Source organism: Molossus molossus, unplaced genomic scaffold (assembly GCF_014108415.1).
Source record: "Molossus molossus isolate mMolMol1 unplaced genomic scaffold, mMolMol1.p scaffold_m16_p_9, whole genome shotgun sequence".
NCBI lineage: Eukaryota > Metazoa > Chordata > Mammalia > Chiroptera > Molossidae > Molossus > Molossus molossus.
The window spans coordinates 19,572,695-19,590,484 of NW_023425403.1; the positions used below are offsets into that span (position 1 = coordinate 19,572,695).

The 17,790-nt window shown below is 35.6% G+C and overlaps 1 protein-coding gene across 4 annotated transcripts in view; it reads left to right on the forward strand.

The window, feature by feature from the left end:
- Positions 1-17,790, forward strand: part of TNKS (tankyrase) — a 177,922-nt gene that overhangs the window by 126,327 nt on the left and 33,805 nt on the right. For all 4 annotated transcript variants that reach the window (XM_036249519.1, XM_036249522.1, XM_036249521.1 and 1 more), the window contains exons 12-15: positions 7,846-8,017; positions 12,004-12,083; positions 15,643-15,788; positions 16,012-16,177. In XM_036249519.1, the coding sequence (XP_036105412.1) occupies positions 7,846-8,017; positions 12,004-12,083; positions 15,643-15,788; positions 16,012-16,177 (564 nt within the window). The remainder of the gene's footprint in view (positions 1-7,845; positions 8,018-12,003; positions 12,084-15,642; positions 15,789-16,011; positions 16,178-17,790) is intronic.

Genomic DNA, 17,790 nt, shown 5'->3' on the forward strand with positions numbered 1-17,790 from the left:
CTATTCTAGAAGTGGATTGATAAACAGATTCTCTTAGCCCAAAGGTGGTAAAGTGATTTTAAAGCTATAGATTGAAAGTATATTTTATAGTTCAAATTATATCTGAGGTTTGAACATATCAAAATACAGACCAAAGGGGCCAGTGTCTCAGAGACATAAGTTAGCAGTAACAGAGCAAGTGAATTTAGATTAAATACAAATGGGAATCTGTTTTGTGCTTATATAAATGTATGCTTATTACTTTTTTGAGATGATGATATGGTTATCCTACAGAAATAATCTGCAGGAATTGTAGCTAAGATTCACAAAAGACTGGAACGAGGAATTTGGGAATTGTTGGGTACTTTGGCTGTCATCCTCTCTCTGTGTCTGTCTCTCTTTCTAAGGTTGCTCAAGTTTCTTTTTTCTTTTCGTCTTTGTTCATCTGCTTCATTCTTTTTTAAATAGACTATATTTTTCTGTTTTACTTTTCAATGACCTAAATATGGTCTCTGCAGCCCCTTGTTTACATATATTTGACTTAGACATATACCACCTGCAGCTTACCTTCTCTCCCAAGTCTCAGGGACAGACAAAGGAGACTGTGAGTGAGACTTCAGTTTGTTCAGCACAACTATTGGATTGGCACCCTCTAGTCTAACCAGCTATGCTCAGGGAGTTATTTCTCAGGCACTTAGGGCTTGTGAGAGGTAAGTACCCCTTTATTAAAGCAAAGAAATTATGTACTATTATTTTTCTGTATACCTCTTTGGGGAGAACTTGATTGTCTCTTAAAATTCCACGTGGATTTTGAAGGTTCATAAATAATAATACACTCAAGTTCAGCTAAAAAGAATTTGTTAGTCAGAAGTTATGATTAGTCCACTGGGCACAGGAAAGGGGAATAATGAAAATCTGAAAAAAGTGTATTGGGGCAAGATCTTGACAGTCTCAGTTGGAGAGATTTGACTTTGTTCTCATAGTACTTGGAGAGCCATTGGAAATTTTTAAATAGGTAGATGGCATGAAGAAAATTCTGCTTCAGGAAGATAAATACTTTCTCTTAGAAAACCAATTACAGAAATATAGACCTTGGTGTGTGTGTGTGTGTGTGTGTGTGTGTGTGTGTGTGTGTGTCTGGTATAATCATTTAGCAGTATTCAACAAAAATAGCTTTTTAAGATTTTTGTAAAGAGGTATGATATTGAGATAATGTTTCTTACCTTCAAGCTAAAAAGGCTATTCTGTGCCTGCCCACCTGTTCCCTAGGTTATAGTCTCTCTTTACCAGGACATAGACCTGTTCTAGATCCCTATTTTTTGTTCCTCTATTATATGTTTATTAATGCCTGTGAAATTTTTTTTACTATTTACTTTCACTACAAGGTGTCCTGACTTGAGGGGGAAGTGCACATTGTCACTCTAGCTAAAGAAATACAGGAACTAGTGTCAATTCTCGGGTTACTTAAAATCAGGTTAAGATTTAGACATACATATGTTTTCATAATTAAAGTAAAATTACAGTGTGCGTTAGCAGTAAATCTTGATTATAGAAATGTCACAGAACAGTTCATGATTAATTACCAAATAAATGAGTGATATGGACAATGATAGCTTTAAATTGAGTAGAGAAATGAACGTAGCTTCAAGGTTAGCTCTTTGAGACTAGGTTATTTCCCACTGATCAGAATATTGAAAAATTCCCCTTAGCCATTTCCTGACAGTCTACTTGCTGGTTTTGGCATGTTTGAATCATAATATTATATCCTGTATATTTTAAGCCAAATGCCATTGGAATTTATATCATTTATCCAGTTAACCTCTTTAGGAAAATGATTAGTACTGCTCAGATAGAAAAAGCTACAAGACTCGGGTTGCTTTCTAGATACAAGAGGAAATAAGGAGAATCTGTTTTGTGTCTGAAACTGCCAGACATCTGTTTTCTTTCTGACACTTGAGTATATATCTCAAGCCATTCCTAATGATTAATTACCACAGTTGGAATATAACACATTAAATGTAGCATTTTTCTCATTTGAGGCAGTTTCTGTACTTGAGTGAAAATAGCCTCTTTAGTGCTAAATGGTAAGCATTTCTGATGACATCCTCTGTCATATCCTTGTGGTGGATGTTGTGATAGAGGACAATAGATAGGACTGGCTCTAAGAATGACTCGATCAGAAAAACTGATTTAACATTTCCAGATTTCTCTAGTAAGTCTGTATGTTGGTAGTTCCCAATGATATTAAGAATTAAAATTGTGTGTCTTTAAAATATGAAGAGTAAATTATGTATATAAAATAAATCTGTGAAATACATATTTTAGGTTGAAAACAAATTATGGACAGCAGTACATATATACATTTAATTTGAAAATTCTAGAAGAACCCTTAGAGTGGCAGTCCCATTTGTTTGATAACTTAGCTTGATGACCATTGAGGCACTTAATTATATGTATAATATTAGACTGTATTTCTTTTGTTTATTTATGAGTTTGATGCTTATATATACAGAATATTTGAATTGTTATTAAGCCTTTTTTTTCCTCAGTAAACAATAAGTGTGAGTCAAAATTGTCAAAGCTAAGAATACAAAAAACAGTGTTGACTTGGAGATCTTCCAGGTCATAGGCTATATTCTGTCTTTATTTGGACTTTTTTTTTGGTGCTTCCAGTATTGCTGTTGTGAATGACATGCACAAGTCATTTAATCTTCTATATTTCTCCAACAATAAAGTGAATTACTATCATTTACCATTCATCTTATGAATGGTTGAGATTAGAGTAATAAATTCAAACTTAAGAGAACCTCTGTTAAACAATTAGAGCTCCCTGTAATTCTCTGGGATCACAATGAAATAAAATTACATTGGCTCCTTCTTCACTTTGAAATGGAATTAGAGCAGCAATACCAATCCTTCCAGACTACCCATTTTAAAAAATTGGGGGAGGGAGATTGATTTGTAGCTTGTAAGTTACTGCTGCCCTCTGAAAACAAAGCTGTCCTTACTTTGGAAGGCATGCGCACTTTGCACTTCTGTGCCTTGAACCACTTCAGAATATCTGGAAGAAAAAATGAGGTTGACCACTTTTTAGAGGGTTGATTGTATCTCATGACTGAATGATTAAAGAATAAGCAAAGGGCCCTGGCCGGTTTGGCTCCGCGGTTAGAGCATCAGCCTGCGGTCCACAGAGACCCGGGTTTGGTTCCCGCTAAGGGCATGTACCTCGGTTGCAGTTTGTCCCCGGCCCTGGTTGGGTCGTGTGGGTGGCGGCCACTCGATGTGTCCCTTTCACATCGATGTTTCTCTCTCTTCCTCTCTCTCCTTCCCGCTCTATCTGAGTAAAAAATGGAAAAATGTCCTCGGGTGAGGATAAAAAAAAAAATTTAAAAGAATAAGCAAAGGTAGAACATTAGCAGTATTGATAAAATTTAATATAAGAGGAAGTTAGGAACCTTACATTTTCTTCCATTTTGAATCAATTTAAAGATCTGTAATGACTCGCCCTGGCCAGTTTGGCTTAGCGGTTAGAGTGTCGGTTCCTGCTAAAGGCATGTACCTCGGCTGCAGTTTGTCCCTGGGCCCGGTTGTGGTCGTGTGGGTGGCAGCCACTCAATGTGTCTCTCTCTCTCCCTCCCGCTCTATCTCAAGATAAATGCAAAAATGTCCTCGGGTAAGGATAAAATTTTTTTAAAAAGATCTATAATGACTCATGCAGATAGTTAATTTTTTATCCAGTAATCATTTTTCCTTTTCTTCCTTGCTTCAGAACAAGGGTCAGCAAACATTTTTTTAAAAGTTCAAGTAGCAGATATTTAGGCTTTGTGGTCCGAGACACACAATCAATGATTTTATATAGGTATTCATATAGCCATTAAAAAAAATGTGAAAACAATTCTTAGTTTGCAAGCAGTGTAAAACAGTCCACTGATGGGAATCATACCTTGCAACTTGTTCTATAGAACCGTCTCTCTGTCTCTCTGTCTCTCTGTCTCTCTCTGTCTCTCTGTCTCTCTCTCTCTCGTGTGGGAGCTTCAAGGAAGGCTGGGTCTGAAACAATTCTGGTAATTGCATTCTCCTTGCTTGTGACTGGCATAGGCATGAGTTCAGGAAACATTTCTGGCCCCAGCCATAAAGAAAAGTTTGCTAGGAAAGGTTTCTTCTCTTTTAAAATAGATATAAAAAACAAACAAACAAAAAAAACAAAAAACCTTGCTTTTTGACCTTGGATGAGAATGTATGGAGTTGATGCATGTCACAGTCATATTTTGACCATAGAAGGACAAGCCTGGAGTCCTAAGATTGGTGGACCTGAGAAACTTATGACATTCTCACCTAGTGAAGCATAATTCTTCCTCACAAAAACCCTTATAGAATGTTTAATATTTTCCCTGTTATCCATTGTTGTTCCTTCTAAGTGGGTTGCACAAAGTGTCACCGAATTGTGCTGGTTTTGTTATTCTACTTGTTCCCGTGGAATGAGTGCTTCTGTTACAGTACTTGCTGATACCGTTCAATGACTTCTTGTAGTGCCTCAGCTTTGTCTGATAAAGCACTCTTATAGATATTTTTGTTGCACATACCATTTAGAGTTTGAGGGAAGAGTTAGTGTTCTTTCATAATAAAAAATACATCCATTCACTAAAGCAAGGAATTTTGTATTATTCTGGTCTGTCTTATACTTTATCTAAGAAAATTGGGCTTTCTGAAATACTAGAATATAATACTACCTATAGAAATGAGTTACAGGTATATGGATGAGGACATAAAGCTTCAGTATATAATCAAGTTTTTAGCTTTCTAATGTTTTTCAATCTGTCCTCATCAAATGGTTGGAATTATTTTAGCTAAAGGTTTCTTTTGTAAATTAATTCTAGTAACCATTTACATGTTTACTTTTTATTATTATTATTATTCATACAGAAGACATTTCTGAAGCTCCAGCTGTGTCCTAGACATTGTTTTTTCTTGGGGAGGGTGAAGGTAGAGGGAAACGTTACATTGAAGAGGGTCATAGTCACTGCTTTTAAATAGCTTACAGTGTACAAAAGGCGTCTGACACAGAGCCTAATATTAGTGTGAGTTGCATCCCTTCCTTATGAGAATTCTTAGGAGATGAACAACTAGTTCTGGCTTTGACAGGAATATGCGAAGGGAAGGAATGTGAAGCAGAGAGAAGAGCACGGTAGGGAAAGGAGAACAGAGTACACAGTAGACTTGCACTCAGGACCACCCCCTTCCAAACACGAGGAGGAAGAAGAGGAACAAGAAATATTAATTTAAATAACTTAGCAAGTGGTGATTTTTGCTCACTTGCCCACTTTGTTTCACTCTGTGAGGCCCACCCCAGCATGAGTGAGATAGGAGAAGTGAATCTGCTGTTTTCTATATTGAGTTCAACTTTACTATACATATTTATAGAGAAAGCCTCTTCTTACACATAGTGGGTTGGTAATGTTTAAAGATGCTTTCTGTACTTTATCTGCTGTTTAGTTTAACTGCTCAGGCACTGGAGGTAAACTGGCTGGTGTTGGAGTTACCAAGAAACGTTAAATCTCTCTCTCTCCCATTGCATTGCTGCGGTGTTTTCAAGGGTAATCTTTACCAAAGGCATCTGTTTACCTTTTGCAATGACTTTAGAAACTAACCTTCATAAAGTGGAGCTTCTGTGTAATCTAATACAGCTGGAGCATAGCCCTAGCAGACGGTGATGGAAAAATACAGTAGAAATCAAGGTGGTATAAAAGTAAATTATGAGTGGTCTTACATGACATACTGAAGGATTCATTCCAGTTTATTTGAAGAGTCACTAAGCTGAAGAATAACTTGGTAAGACCTGTAGTTTGGAGTAATAACTCTCAATTAATTCTCAAACTATGTTCCCATGATTTAACAAGCTGCATTGAGGATTTTCATCACTGTAATTGAAGAATTTAGTGGGTTTCTTATTCATATACAGAAAAATGTTAATAATTAGAATATTCTCAAATTTAAGTTTTTCTTATGTGGTGAAGAAATAATAAATAAATTTTCATAGAAAATTTTAAGAAATTTAGTTTGGCAGCTTGTGTTTTCCATCAGTACATGTTAATGACTATGCTTCTATGGTGTCTGTGTTTAATCAGTCATTTTTCTGATGGCAAAGGTGATATAATTAAATATGTCATTATTTCATGGTGAATTTTGTGAAACCCCATTAAGAATTTAGATTAACCCTTGCCTGAACAAGTGTGACAGCCTTACTTGTAACGATGAAGACTGGAGACAGAGAGATCAATTGTCTTAAATCCTTTTTTTTTTTTTCTTACTCGTGCCTTTGGTAGGTGTGCACAATTGTTTTGAATAACCAGCAAACAGTTGATTGAGAATTTACTATGCACCATTAACAGGAACTTTCTAGAAGACCCAGGAAACCTAATATAGCCCTGGCCAGTTTGGTTCAGCGGTTAGAACATCAGCCCGTGGACCAGTGAGTCCTGGGTTCGTTCCCGCTAAGAGCATGTACCTTGGTTGCAGTTTGTCCCTGGCCCGGTTGGGGTCATGTGGGTGGCAACCACTCGATGTGTTTCTCTCACATCGATGTTTCTCTCTCTCTCTCTCTTCCTCCCTCTTTCCCTCCCGCTCTATCTGAAGATAAATGCAAAAATATCCTCAAGTGAGAATATTAAAAAAAAAACCTAATACAATCCACATTGCCAATAATCTTAATTTAACTTGGTAAATAAAAATTATCCCAATGTTGCCCTGGCCAGTTTGGCTCAGCGGTTGGAGCGTCGGCCTGCGGTCCAGAGAGACCCGGGTTCGGTTCCCGCTAAGGGCACGTACTTCGGTTGCAGTTTGTCCCCGGCCCTGGTCGGTCGTGCGGGTGGCAGCCACTCGATGTGTCCCTTCACATCGATGTTTCTCTCTCTCTCTCTCTCCCTCCTGCTCTATCTGAACAAAAAGTGGAAAAATTTCCTCGGGTGAGGATTAAAAAAAAAAAAAAAATTATCCCAATGTTATAATTTTTAAGATAGCACTCAATTGACATAGATGTTCAGAAAAGAATTAATTATCAAGGCTTCAAGTAATCAAGGAGGGCTTCTTAGAAGAGGGGGGACTTTCATTGGATCTCATAATCCAGAAAGGCAGAAAGAAGGGCTTCTCTGAAGTAGCAGTATGTACAGTGAACATGGACTTGGATCTGACTGAAGTAAAGGTATTTACTGGGCATGCTGGAAAACAGGTTAGGACCAGTTAGGTTTGATCAAATCATGAACATGATCCAGAATTTTAACGTTGTCCTGGTCTTAAAACTAGCTAAGCTATTATTTTTTATAACTCTTCAAACTTTTAAAAATGAGACATTTGGATCTTCAAATTGTTTTGTTGTTGTTGTTGTTAAATGTGTTTGTAATTCCACTAGGACATTTTATTATAGTTATTTACTAAAATTAGAAAAGAAATGTTATGAGCTACTTTCACTGTCTTTGTGTACATATTCTGTTGTTTTTATAATCTGAGAACAAGTTTGATAAGGCACATTTATTCAGAAGTGTTTAATGTACATCTTTAATGTGATAGATAGTGGATATCGGACAAAGTCCCAGCCCTCATTCTAGTCGTCAAGGGGAATGGCAGAGAGTAGGGGATGGACATTTAGGGAAAGAATAGGTATGTTGTAATTTTCAGTAAGGTAGTCAGAGAAGGGTCACTTAAGAAGATGCTATGTCTTCAGAACAGTAAGCAAAGTTAGTAATGAATTATCTTTGGCGTTTTTCAAAATACTTTGACAATTGTTTTTTCTCATTTGAATGTATTTGCTTGAGTATAAAAGGGAACAAAATCAGATGCTCGATTTCATGTGCCCACTCAATGATTTTTCAGATGAATGCACTGGACACTCTTGGTCAGACTGCTTTGCATAGAGCAGCCCTAGCAGGTCACCTGCAGACCTGCCGCCTCTTGCTGAGTTATGGCTCCGATCCCTCCATCATCTCCTTACAAGGCTTTACAGCAGCTCAGATGGGAAATGAAGCAGTGCAGCAGATTCTGAGTGGTAAGTGAAAATAGCTAACCATTGCATTCTTGTTCCTCTTCCATGTCCACTGATAAACACAGACAAACTGTGTACCTCCTGTTTTCCTTAGCTCTTTGGAATGGTTTTTGTTTGTTTGTGTGAATACTTTTTTTTTGCCTTTCCTTTCTTGTAGTTTAGCCAGTGGCCCTGTCTGTCAGCCTTTTTGGTGAGGTGAAGTGAGGTAGGTATCATGAGAAGGAGAAAAGAGAAAGAGAAAAATCTCTTCAATTTTTTTAGTTTTAAATTAAAAACCTGACTCATGTATGTTACAACCAAAAGTTAGTTAAAGCTCATATAAACAGTGAATAATTATGGTAGCTCTAAAACCTATCAATAGGTTTTATAGATCATTTATATGGTAATGATCTTTAATTGTTCTTACATGTGTTATATTCTGACCTGTGTTTTGTAATTCTTAATTTCATTGCACTTTTATGAAATTATTTTGTCTTTTACTGGTTTGAATATAATTGTTAAACCTGGCTGAGTGTTAACAGTGCCTACCTAGTTCAATATTTGATACTTTAACTACCTATTTTATTGAGAAAGATTATATATAAGATATAAAAATAGACACTAGTGTCCAACGCTCCAAAATTAGACAAAATAACACAATCTATCTACTGAAAAATGAATTTGACACAAAAGAAATTTCATATAATTGACTCTTATTTCTCATTTCTTTAATTTCATGTGGATTTTATCTGCTCCAGAATGACATAACAAACAGGAAGATTAAAATGGGGAAGGCAACAGAGTAGGAATCAGAAGTCCTGCTTCTTGTTCTACTTCTAGTCCAATCTTTTACTCCACCAGGCCCAAGGCCCCCTTTTTATAATGAATATTTTTTAACATCCCTTTTACTATCCAGAAATGAATTCACAAATAATATGGTCCCGACTATGCAGATGCCTTCCAAAAATCTATATCAAATGTCCTACCTATAATATAAAGAGCAAATGACAGTAAGTTTTAATTATAAACTACTGGCAATATTTATGTCGAAATTAATGTCAGATTAAAGAAAATAAGCAGTTTTCTATGAATAAGCACTTTAAAATTGTTTGAAGATTGGACTTTTTTATCTAGACCTACTTTATCCAATTGGTAGCCACTAGCTAGCTACATGTGGCTGAATTTAAATTAGTTAAAATTAAATAAATATGTAAAATTGTTTGCAGTTGTACCAGCCACATTCTAGGTACTCAATAGCCGCATGTGGCTGGTGGCTGCTGTGTTAGCCCAAGTAAAGGGTATGTCTGGATCACAGACGGTTCTTCTGAACAGATCGTGACCTGAATTCTTCTGATTGTATATCCCACTGTGGTTATTGCATTGCTTTTACCTGATCCTTTACAGCGGCAAAGATTTGGGGACTTACCATGGCTAAAATAAAACTGAAATCCCCATTTGCATTTGCACCTTTAAATAATCCACTAAAACCTATTGCCAGTGCTGTGGTCTTAATACGAACTAAAAAGTCTACAGATTTATTTTTTTAATAGCCAACTGCCTTTCAGGCTTTGAAACTTTAGAGTTTTGTTTGTTTATTTGTTTATTTAATTCTGGTGAGACAGAATAGAATCAGAGAAAAAATTAGAAACCCATCTCTAGCCTTTGACCCTACGTGAATATTTATTTTCAGCCTCTGCAAAAGCCAGTGTGCTTCTAAAGGATTTTACTAATATTTTGCAACTAAGCTAGTCTTCTTTTGCCTATATTTCCTTTTTAATTTCATTTTCATATCCTTTTTAAAAAATTGTGCGTGTCTTCGTACTAAGTTTCTGGGAGATGTGTGTGTTTGTGTGTGTGTGTGTGTGTGTGTGTGTACTTTCAGCTAATACTTTGTTCACATTGTTTCCAAAAATGAATCTCTTCTAAGCCTATTCAGGATTTATAATGGACACAATTCTTGTATGGTAGTTCATCAATATCAATAACTTACTTACTCTCTGCTCTTTGACTAGGACTAAGACTTTCTCATAGTTCTCAGAAGCATCTTATATTTGCATAACAATTTTTGTTTGTAAAATTATACACTTTGCAAATCAGTCTGCATCAAGACAGGTGTGCCAATTTCAAATAGTTTTTAGAATTAAAAAATTCAGCCGTACTAATTGTATCCTTCAAATGCTAGAATCTGAAAATATCCAAAGTTCTAACTCTGTATACTTAAACAGTTGTCATTTTATTCTGTTAAAATGAAAAACTAAAAATATTGCCTATAGATTTCCCAAGGCTGTTTCAGTGAGTTTTACCAACTGCCAGAATCACTATTGTAGGGACATAATATATACACCTTTAATGCAGTAATGTCATACACAGTTAGAATGAAAGTAAATGAGACGTGAAAGATGGAATAAGGGAAGCCAAAGAGCTAAGATTTGACATGTATATTGCCCCCGCTATGAACTAGCATGGAAGTCAGTTCAGCAAGTGCTTTCTGAATGTTCTCCATGTGAAAAGGAACATAAAGATGAGCAAAACCTGATTCCCTTCCTCAAACTGACAATGTAATAAACTCACTTTTAAAGAAAAATGATTTTTGATATTTCAAAAATGTACTTTATTATATGAAATACTTTTTTCTCCCCTTAATTTTGATATTTTATCTGCTAGCTATTATTATTATGACTAAATAGTTTCTTTTCCATTGAAAAGTTCTCATAACTTAGTCTGTAATAAAAGCCTTTCTCCTGAATGAAGCACTTTAGACTAAAAAGAGGTGAAGTATTTCTTCTGAAACCTAAAACCTGTTTGTAGCATCAGTTCATCTTCCCATTTGTATAGTAGACTCAAGAAGGATGTCTGTCATCATAAAATTATGCAGTGTTAAATCTGAAAGGGAATTTAAGGGAAGCCGTCAATCACTTAATAGGTGCAAAAACTAAGCTAGTAAGTGATTTGTCCATTGTCACAGTTAATAGAGCCCAGTCTAAATCCAGTCTCCTAGACTTTAGTTCTTTTTTTGTATTATCTGAATGTGTGTACACATTGTGAAAGCCATACCTAATAATTTTCATGAATGTATTTTGAGTGATAAATTACAGATTGTTTATTTTTTAAAAAACCTTTTCATTTGGGTCAATGTGTAATGAATTTTTGGTTTGTTTACATTGGATTAAACAAAATACCTCGTTTGTTAGCCTCATACTTGTAGACTTAGCAGCCCCATTTGATTATATTCTACTTAGCATTTATATCACACTTCTCAATTTACAGACATTTTTTTAAAGGAGAGGAAGAAGAGATAGAAATATCAATGAGAGAAGCATCAGCATCGTTGGGCTGCCTCCTGCATGCCCCTACTGGGGATCAGGCTCAAAACCCAAGTGCACATAGGTCAATACTCAACTACTGAGCCATACTAGCTGGCCCAGACATTTTAAGTTGTATTTCCCTGAAACCATTCAATAAATATGAATTGAATTTCTGTATTTAGTTGGCCTTTTTTGTATACCGATTATATTTTCTAAGATCACGGATTTCAGGATTTCACGGATTTCTGTTTCATATTGAGGAAACTGAGACACAAAAGAAAGGCTAAACATTAAGTGCTGCAAGTTGAGTGGCGTCCCTAGGTTTGCATAACCAAATCTATGGCAAAGCTTTGCTACAAATATTGTAAGACCAATGTATAATGAAGATGATTGTAATCTTATGGTCCTATGTTTCTTCATTCCCCTTTGCCAAGTTTTAACCTGAAAATTTGAAGGATAGAGTAGTAGGTTTGGAGATGGATTTATGTATCTTAGAATGTATTTAAATTTGGCTTAGGATGAGATGGATATAGATTGAAGTAAACCACTTATTTTTTGTTTGAAAAAGATTGGGAAAAATCCTAAATTAGGTGTCAGAATCTGACCCCTTTTAATCTCTCCTTGCATTCACCATATAATTTTCCCTCCTTAACTACTCTGTGATTCCTTGAAAACCAACACTAATCTTTCCTTCTTTTTATGCAGAAAGTACACCTATACGTACTTCTGATGTTGACTATCGACTCTTAGAGGCATCTAAAGCTGGAGACTTGGAAACTGTGAAGGTAAGTTAATGTTTTTAATGTCTTGAGTAGCACTACTGAACCTTTGCTAACCAATTCACTTTAAGGTTATAAATGAAACTACTCAAATCCAAACAATGAAAGGGATGAGCAGAATAGATACACAAACAAGAGAGAGCTTTAACCACAAAAAATTTCTTAGTATGTGCCTTATATCCATTAAGCTACATTTTAGTTACTTTTCCTCTGGTTATGTGATAGATCTTTTATTTTTACTTATATTAACTTAAGTGTTACTTTTGGCTGCTTTCATAAATTTCTGAGCCAGTTCTGGTCCAGATAATAGTACAATAACATTTGAAACAATGTTTTTGAAGTTTTCCAAGAGATTCTCACATTGGCTCTGGGAAAGTATATTGATCCTGCAACCATTTGGAATTATTTATATGCAGAAGAAGGATTTCCCTTTTTATTTAACTGTGCTTGCCAAGAAAATTCTATCAACCTTTATTTGTGGAATAGAAACAATGGTTATAGATTTAATGTTTTTCAAATAAAAATTATATTCTAGTATCGAATATGCTTTTGAAAAACATACACACTTCCCATCTACAATCATTCATGTAAGGATGAAGATAGCAGAAAGGGATACGTTTGTGGTTTTGTTTATATTCATTTTTCTTTTTCTTTCCTTTTTTTTTTTTTTAAGAAAGGTCAATTGAAATATTGGTATTGGCAGTCATACCAGATTATTTTTTACAAATTAAACTTTGTCACTTATTATTAAGCAAACTCTATTTTTATGATTTTTAGTGAGCTAAATTTTGCCCTCTTGATGACATACTATTTGAAAATGACAGTAAACACTTTCTAAGCTCTGTGGCCTAGTAATTTTATTTTTATTTAATATGTGGTCACTTTTAATCTCTCTTTCATGTTACAATAACATCTAAGTTATTTAAAGAATAACGGTGAATATCAGTTGTTATAGCCACTGGAGAGAAATTTTCAAGTTCTCTTAGATCTAAAATTACGTATTGTTTTTCTTAAAAACAATTCTGTCATTTGAAGTATACACTGATAAAGGAAAATCCTTAAGTATAAAAATGATTAAGATTCCTTTTCTGCAGCATGGTAATCTCAGCACTAAAATTGCTACATGTACCTGTTATAATTAAATTAATAGTTTATTTTAATGTAATAATGTAACATAATTTTATATTTTTTGTATGTAACAGGCAAATATACTGCACCTTTCAGATTTCCTAAACAGTCTATTCACAATAAAGGCCAACTGTATTTTTTTTAATGGAATTGAAATGGCAAAAGAAAACAAAGCACAAATTAAGTGAGAATTAAGCCTGATAAATTTCTTTCCTTAGAGGCGAGAAATTAGATATTAGAAGAAAATCTGTTTGCTGAGTAACATATTTGAATTATGTAAAGCAGGTAGACAGAATGTAAAATTGCTTTGTCATTCAAAAAGAAAGTGAAACAAAATAGAGAACAAAGAACTTCCAAATATTAAAAAGCAAACATTTGAGCCCTGGCCGGTTTGGCTCAGCGGTTAGAGCGTCCGCCTGCGGTCCTGAGAGACCCGGGTTCGGTTCCCGCTAGGGGCATGTACCTCGGTTGCAGTTTGTCCTCGGCCCTGGTTGGGTCGTGCAGGTGGCGACTACTCGATGTGTCCCTTTCATTTTTTTTTTTTTATTTATTTTTTTATCCTCACCCGAGGATATTTTTCCATTTTTGTACAGACAGAGCGGGAGGGAGAGAGAGGAAGAGAGAGAGAGAGAGAAACATCGATGTGAAAGGGACACATCGAGTGGCTGCCACCCGCAGGGCCAACCAGGGCCGGGGACAAACTGCAACCGAAGTACGTGCCCTTAGCGGGAACCGAACCCGGGTCTCTCCGGACCGCAGGTCGACGCTCTAACCGCTGAGCCAAACTGGCCAGGGCCGATGTGTCCCTTTCACGTCGATGTTTCTCTTTCTCTCTCTTTCCCTCCCACTCTATCTGAACAAAATATCAAAATAAAAAAATGTCCTCGGTGAGGATAAAAAAAAAAAAATTATAAAAAAAACCCAAACATTTGATAAGCAGAATGGGCTTTTATTTCTGTTACCTGGCAAAATAAATTGTGTTTCTTTATTTCCTCCCTCATTCCTGTTTTGCCAGTATTCTCTGAAAAAAAAGTAAAGTAAGTTGATTTAGAAAATAAGAACCAGAAGGAAAAGCCGCAGCAGCAGGAAGCAGCTTCAGCCATGTCGGACTCCACTGGTGTTCACTAGCAGTGTTTGCAGCCTTTCTTTTTAGTTTATTAACTTATTTGTTTCTACTTTATTTTATTTTTTGATTCTCTAATTTATGTGTTAATGTAGCCACAGACTCACTTGTCATGAAAAGATAAGCTATTTGACCTGGGCAGATGATAATGGTTCTTCAGAGTTCAGAGTTTGGAGCTTTTCTACGTAGAGATGATGAAATCGTAGGCTCTCCCTTACACTGCCCAGACTTTTTTCTGTCCTGTAAAAATTGTACCATCTGAAAAGTCCTGCTTTTACCCTACCAGTGTGAAAGCCTCTACTTGGTATATCAGTAAAACAGGTTCTTAGTTTTTAACCAACCATGCAGCAAAAAGATCAAGAGATTAATAATCAGGAAAGCAGGGTCAGAGTCTTTATGCTCCCCCTTACCAACTCTATGAAAAAGGATTTCATTGAACTTTGCTGAGCCTTGGTTTATTTATGTATAAAATGGAGATAATGAGCAACTTCACAGAGAGTATACTGTTAACTGAAAGAATATGATATTTTTATGAAGTGTAAATTATTGTTCCAACATTATTGTAATGTATCTGTGATGCAGCCTGTCAACCCTTACTTTGCTTCCTACTACTTATAATCAAACAAACAGAATTAAGCTTGTGCTGAAATGGCAACATTCAAAAGGAGAAAAGGAACCAAAGGAGAGATTTGGAGGGTATAGCTGAAGGAGATGGAGAAACTAGAATGTGATTAGATTCAGTTTGACTTGTAGAGTTAGACAGACCTCCCCCAAAGATCGAGTAAAGCACTATGGACTACATGGCTCTGCTGTAGTGGATCAATGGGCCAGGTGTGTAGCCCAGGCAGAATTAGTGTAATTTTTCCAGATCCCTTTTGCTTGCCACGTCAGAGGAGACAAGAACTCTGGTAACTGCAGTCAAGCAGGATTGCTGTTATTTGAGCGAAGAATGGGCTAAGAGCATGCTAATACGAGCAGACTGTGGACGGAGCAAATCTGTATAAAGGTGGAAAAGGAAGGCATCAGTTGCCTTACAAATGCTTGCTTTACTCTGGGTTTTTCTTTTTTATTAGGATTTTTGCCAGGAAATGGTGAAGAAGATTTAATTGCTCTCTGTAAACAGTAGGAATATGTCTAGACACTGTTAAACCAAGCATAGTGCTGATTTTTAATGTCACTTATATTATCTAATCTTTGGAAATAAATATTCATTAGAAAATTACAAGTTACCCAAGATGCCTACAGTATCTTGGAGCAAGATCTGTAACTAAATATTAATGTTCTTCTTGTGTTTGTGTGTATGTGCCATAAAAGCAACTTTGCAGCCCTCAAAATGTGAATTGCAGAGATTTAGAGGGCCGGCATTCCACACCCTTACACTTTGCGGCAGGCTATAATCGTGTGTCTGTTGTGGAGTACCTTCTACACCACGGTGCTGACGTCCACGCCAAAGATAAAGGGTATGTGGTAGACTCCAGCCGTTTGGGACTCATTCTTTCAAGCCTTAAAAAAAACTGTTTAAAATATTTTTGAAATCTTCAATTGTTTTCCCTATTTAAAAACATAACACATTTTTTTATGTTTAAAGCATAAATTAAAACATTATAGAAATGTATAGTATAAAATGAAAATTCAGCTCAAAGATTTGTTATCTGTATTAAAAATAATTTTTTTTTTGTTTAGTGGCTTGGTGCCCCTTCATAATGCTTGTTCATATGGACACTATGAGGTGGCTGAGCTTTTAGTGAGGCATGGGGCTTCTGTCAATGTCGCAGACTTGTGGAAATTTACCCCTCTCCATGAAGCAGCTGCTAAAGGAAAATACGAAATCTGCAAGCTCCTTTTAAAAGTATGTAATTTTAAAAAGTATAAAGTATGAAGTAATTATATTTATTTATGGTTAGTATGTAAAAGTACATCAAAGTAAATTATTCTATTAAGTTCAGTAAGTGCCATAGAGATGCTTCTATTTTCCATTTTAGGGAGATGTTTAAGCATGACATCATGATACTTGCATAGCTTTGAGTAGTGTCTGAAGTGCCTTTCTGAACTGATTTGATTAAGTTCTGTTAATTACAGCTCATCAAGGTAGGTTTTGGAAAGAGCTGAATTAGTTTGCATTGCTTATCTAATAGTTATAGTATTAATATCATAAAACATTTGTACAAGGAGAAACAAGTTTGATTTTTTCTTTTTACTGGCTATTTTATCATTGTTAATAAACTCATTCCTCATTATTAATCATTATTTAAATATAATCCTATAGAAACTTTAATATCAGATTTTAATTAAAATGTAAGATAATCTCTAAACAAAGTTACTTGTTTTGGGGATATACATGAAATAGCAGAAACTAATAGTTATATGAAACTAAATAATTTTATGTTCTTTCTAAAGTGACCAGACATATATATGTGTAGTTTTCTCTCTGTTTTTTGTTTGTTTGTTTGTTTTTTTAACTGGAGAAAAACTTGTCCTGGTTAAATATAAATAACATTTTTCTTCCACCACTCTTATGGCATCAGATATGTTCCTATGAGTCTTGAGAATAACACTGAATTTGACGTGCATTTCTATTACCACTGGTTAGTGAGATATAACTTCCAAGTCACTGTGAATTAATTGTCTAGCTTGATATCTTCCAGACTTCTCCAGTGGGCCAGTAGCACACTGTCATAATAAAGAGTCTTGACTGCTTACTTTATTTCATAGTATATATCATTAGATTCTTAAAATAAAATTTTTGTTAATATACTTATGCCTATTTTTATGATAGGCATTAAGACTTACATTAAAAATATTTATTTATTTTTTAATTATTTTATTTATTTTTGTTACAGATGTTTCTCCTTTTTCCCCTACTCATTTTCCCTCCTCACCCTGTCCCTAGCTTTGTTGTCCATGTCCATTGTTCATGCATATAAGTTCTGTGGTTTATCTCTCCCCCCACCCCCTCTTCTAGGGATTGTCAGTCTATACCCCACGTCCAAATCTCTGGGTCTATCCCATTCCTCAGACTGTTATGTTCATTATATTCCACAAATAAGTGAGATCATATGATACTTGTCGTTCTCTGTTTGGCTTGTTTCGCTTAGGATGATACTCTCCAGGTCCCTCCATGTCGACTCAAAGGATAAGAGATCTTTCTTTCTTACAGCTGCATAGTACTGCATTGTGTATATGTACCACAGCTTTTTTATCCATTCGTCTACTGATGGACATTTGGGCTGTTTCCAGATTTTAGCTATTGTAAATAGTGCTGCTATGAACATGGGGTACATATATTCTTTCTGATTGGTGTTTCAGGCCTCTTAGGGTATATTCCTAGAAGTGGGATCACTGGGTCAAATGGAAGTTCAATTGTTAATTTTTTGAGGTAACACCATATTGTTTTCCATAGTGGCTGCACCAGTCTGCATTCCTACCAGCAGTGCACTAGAGTCCCCTTTTCTCCACACCCTC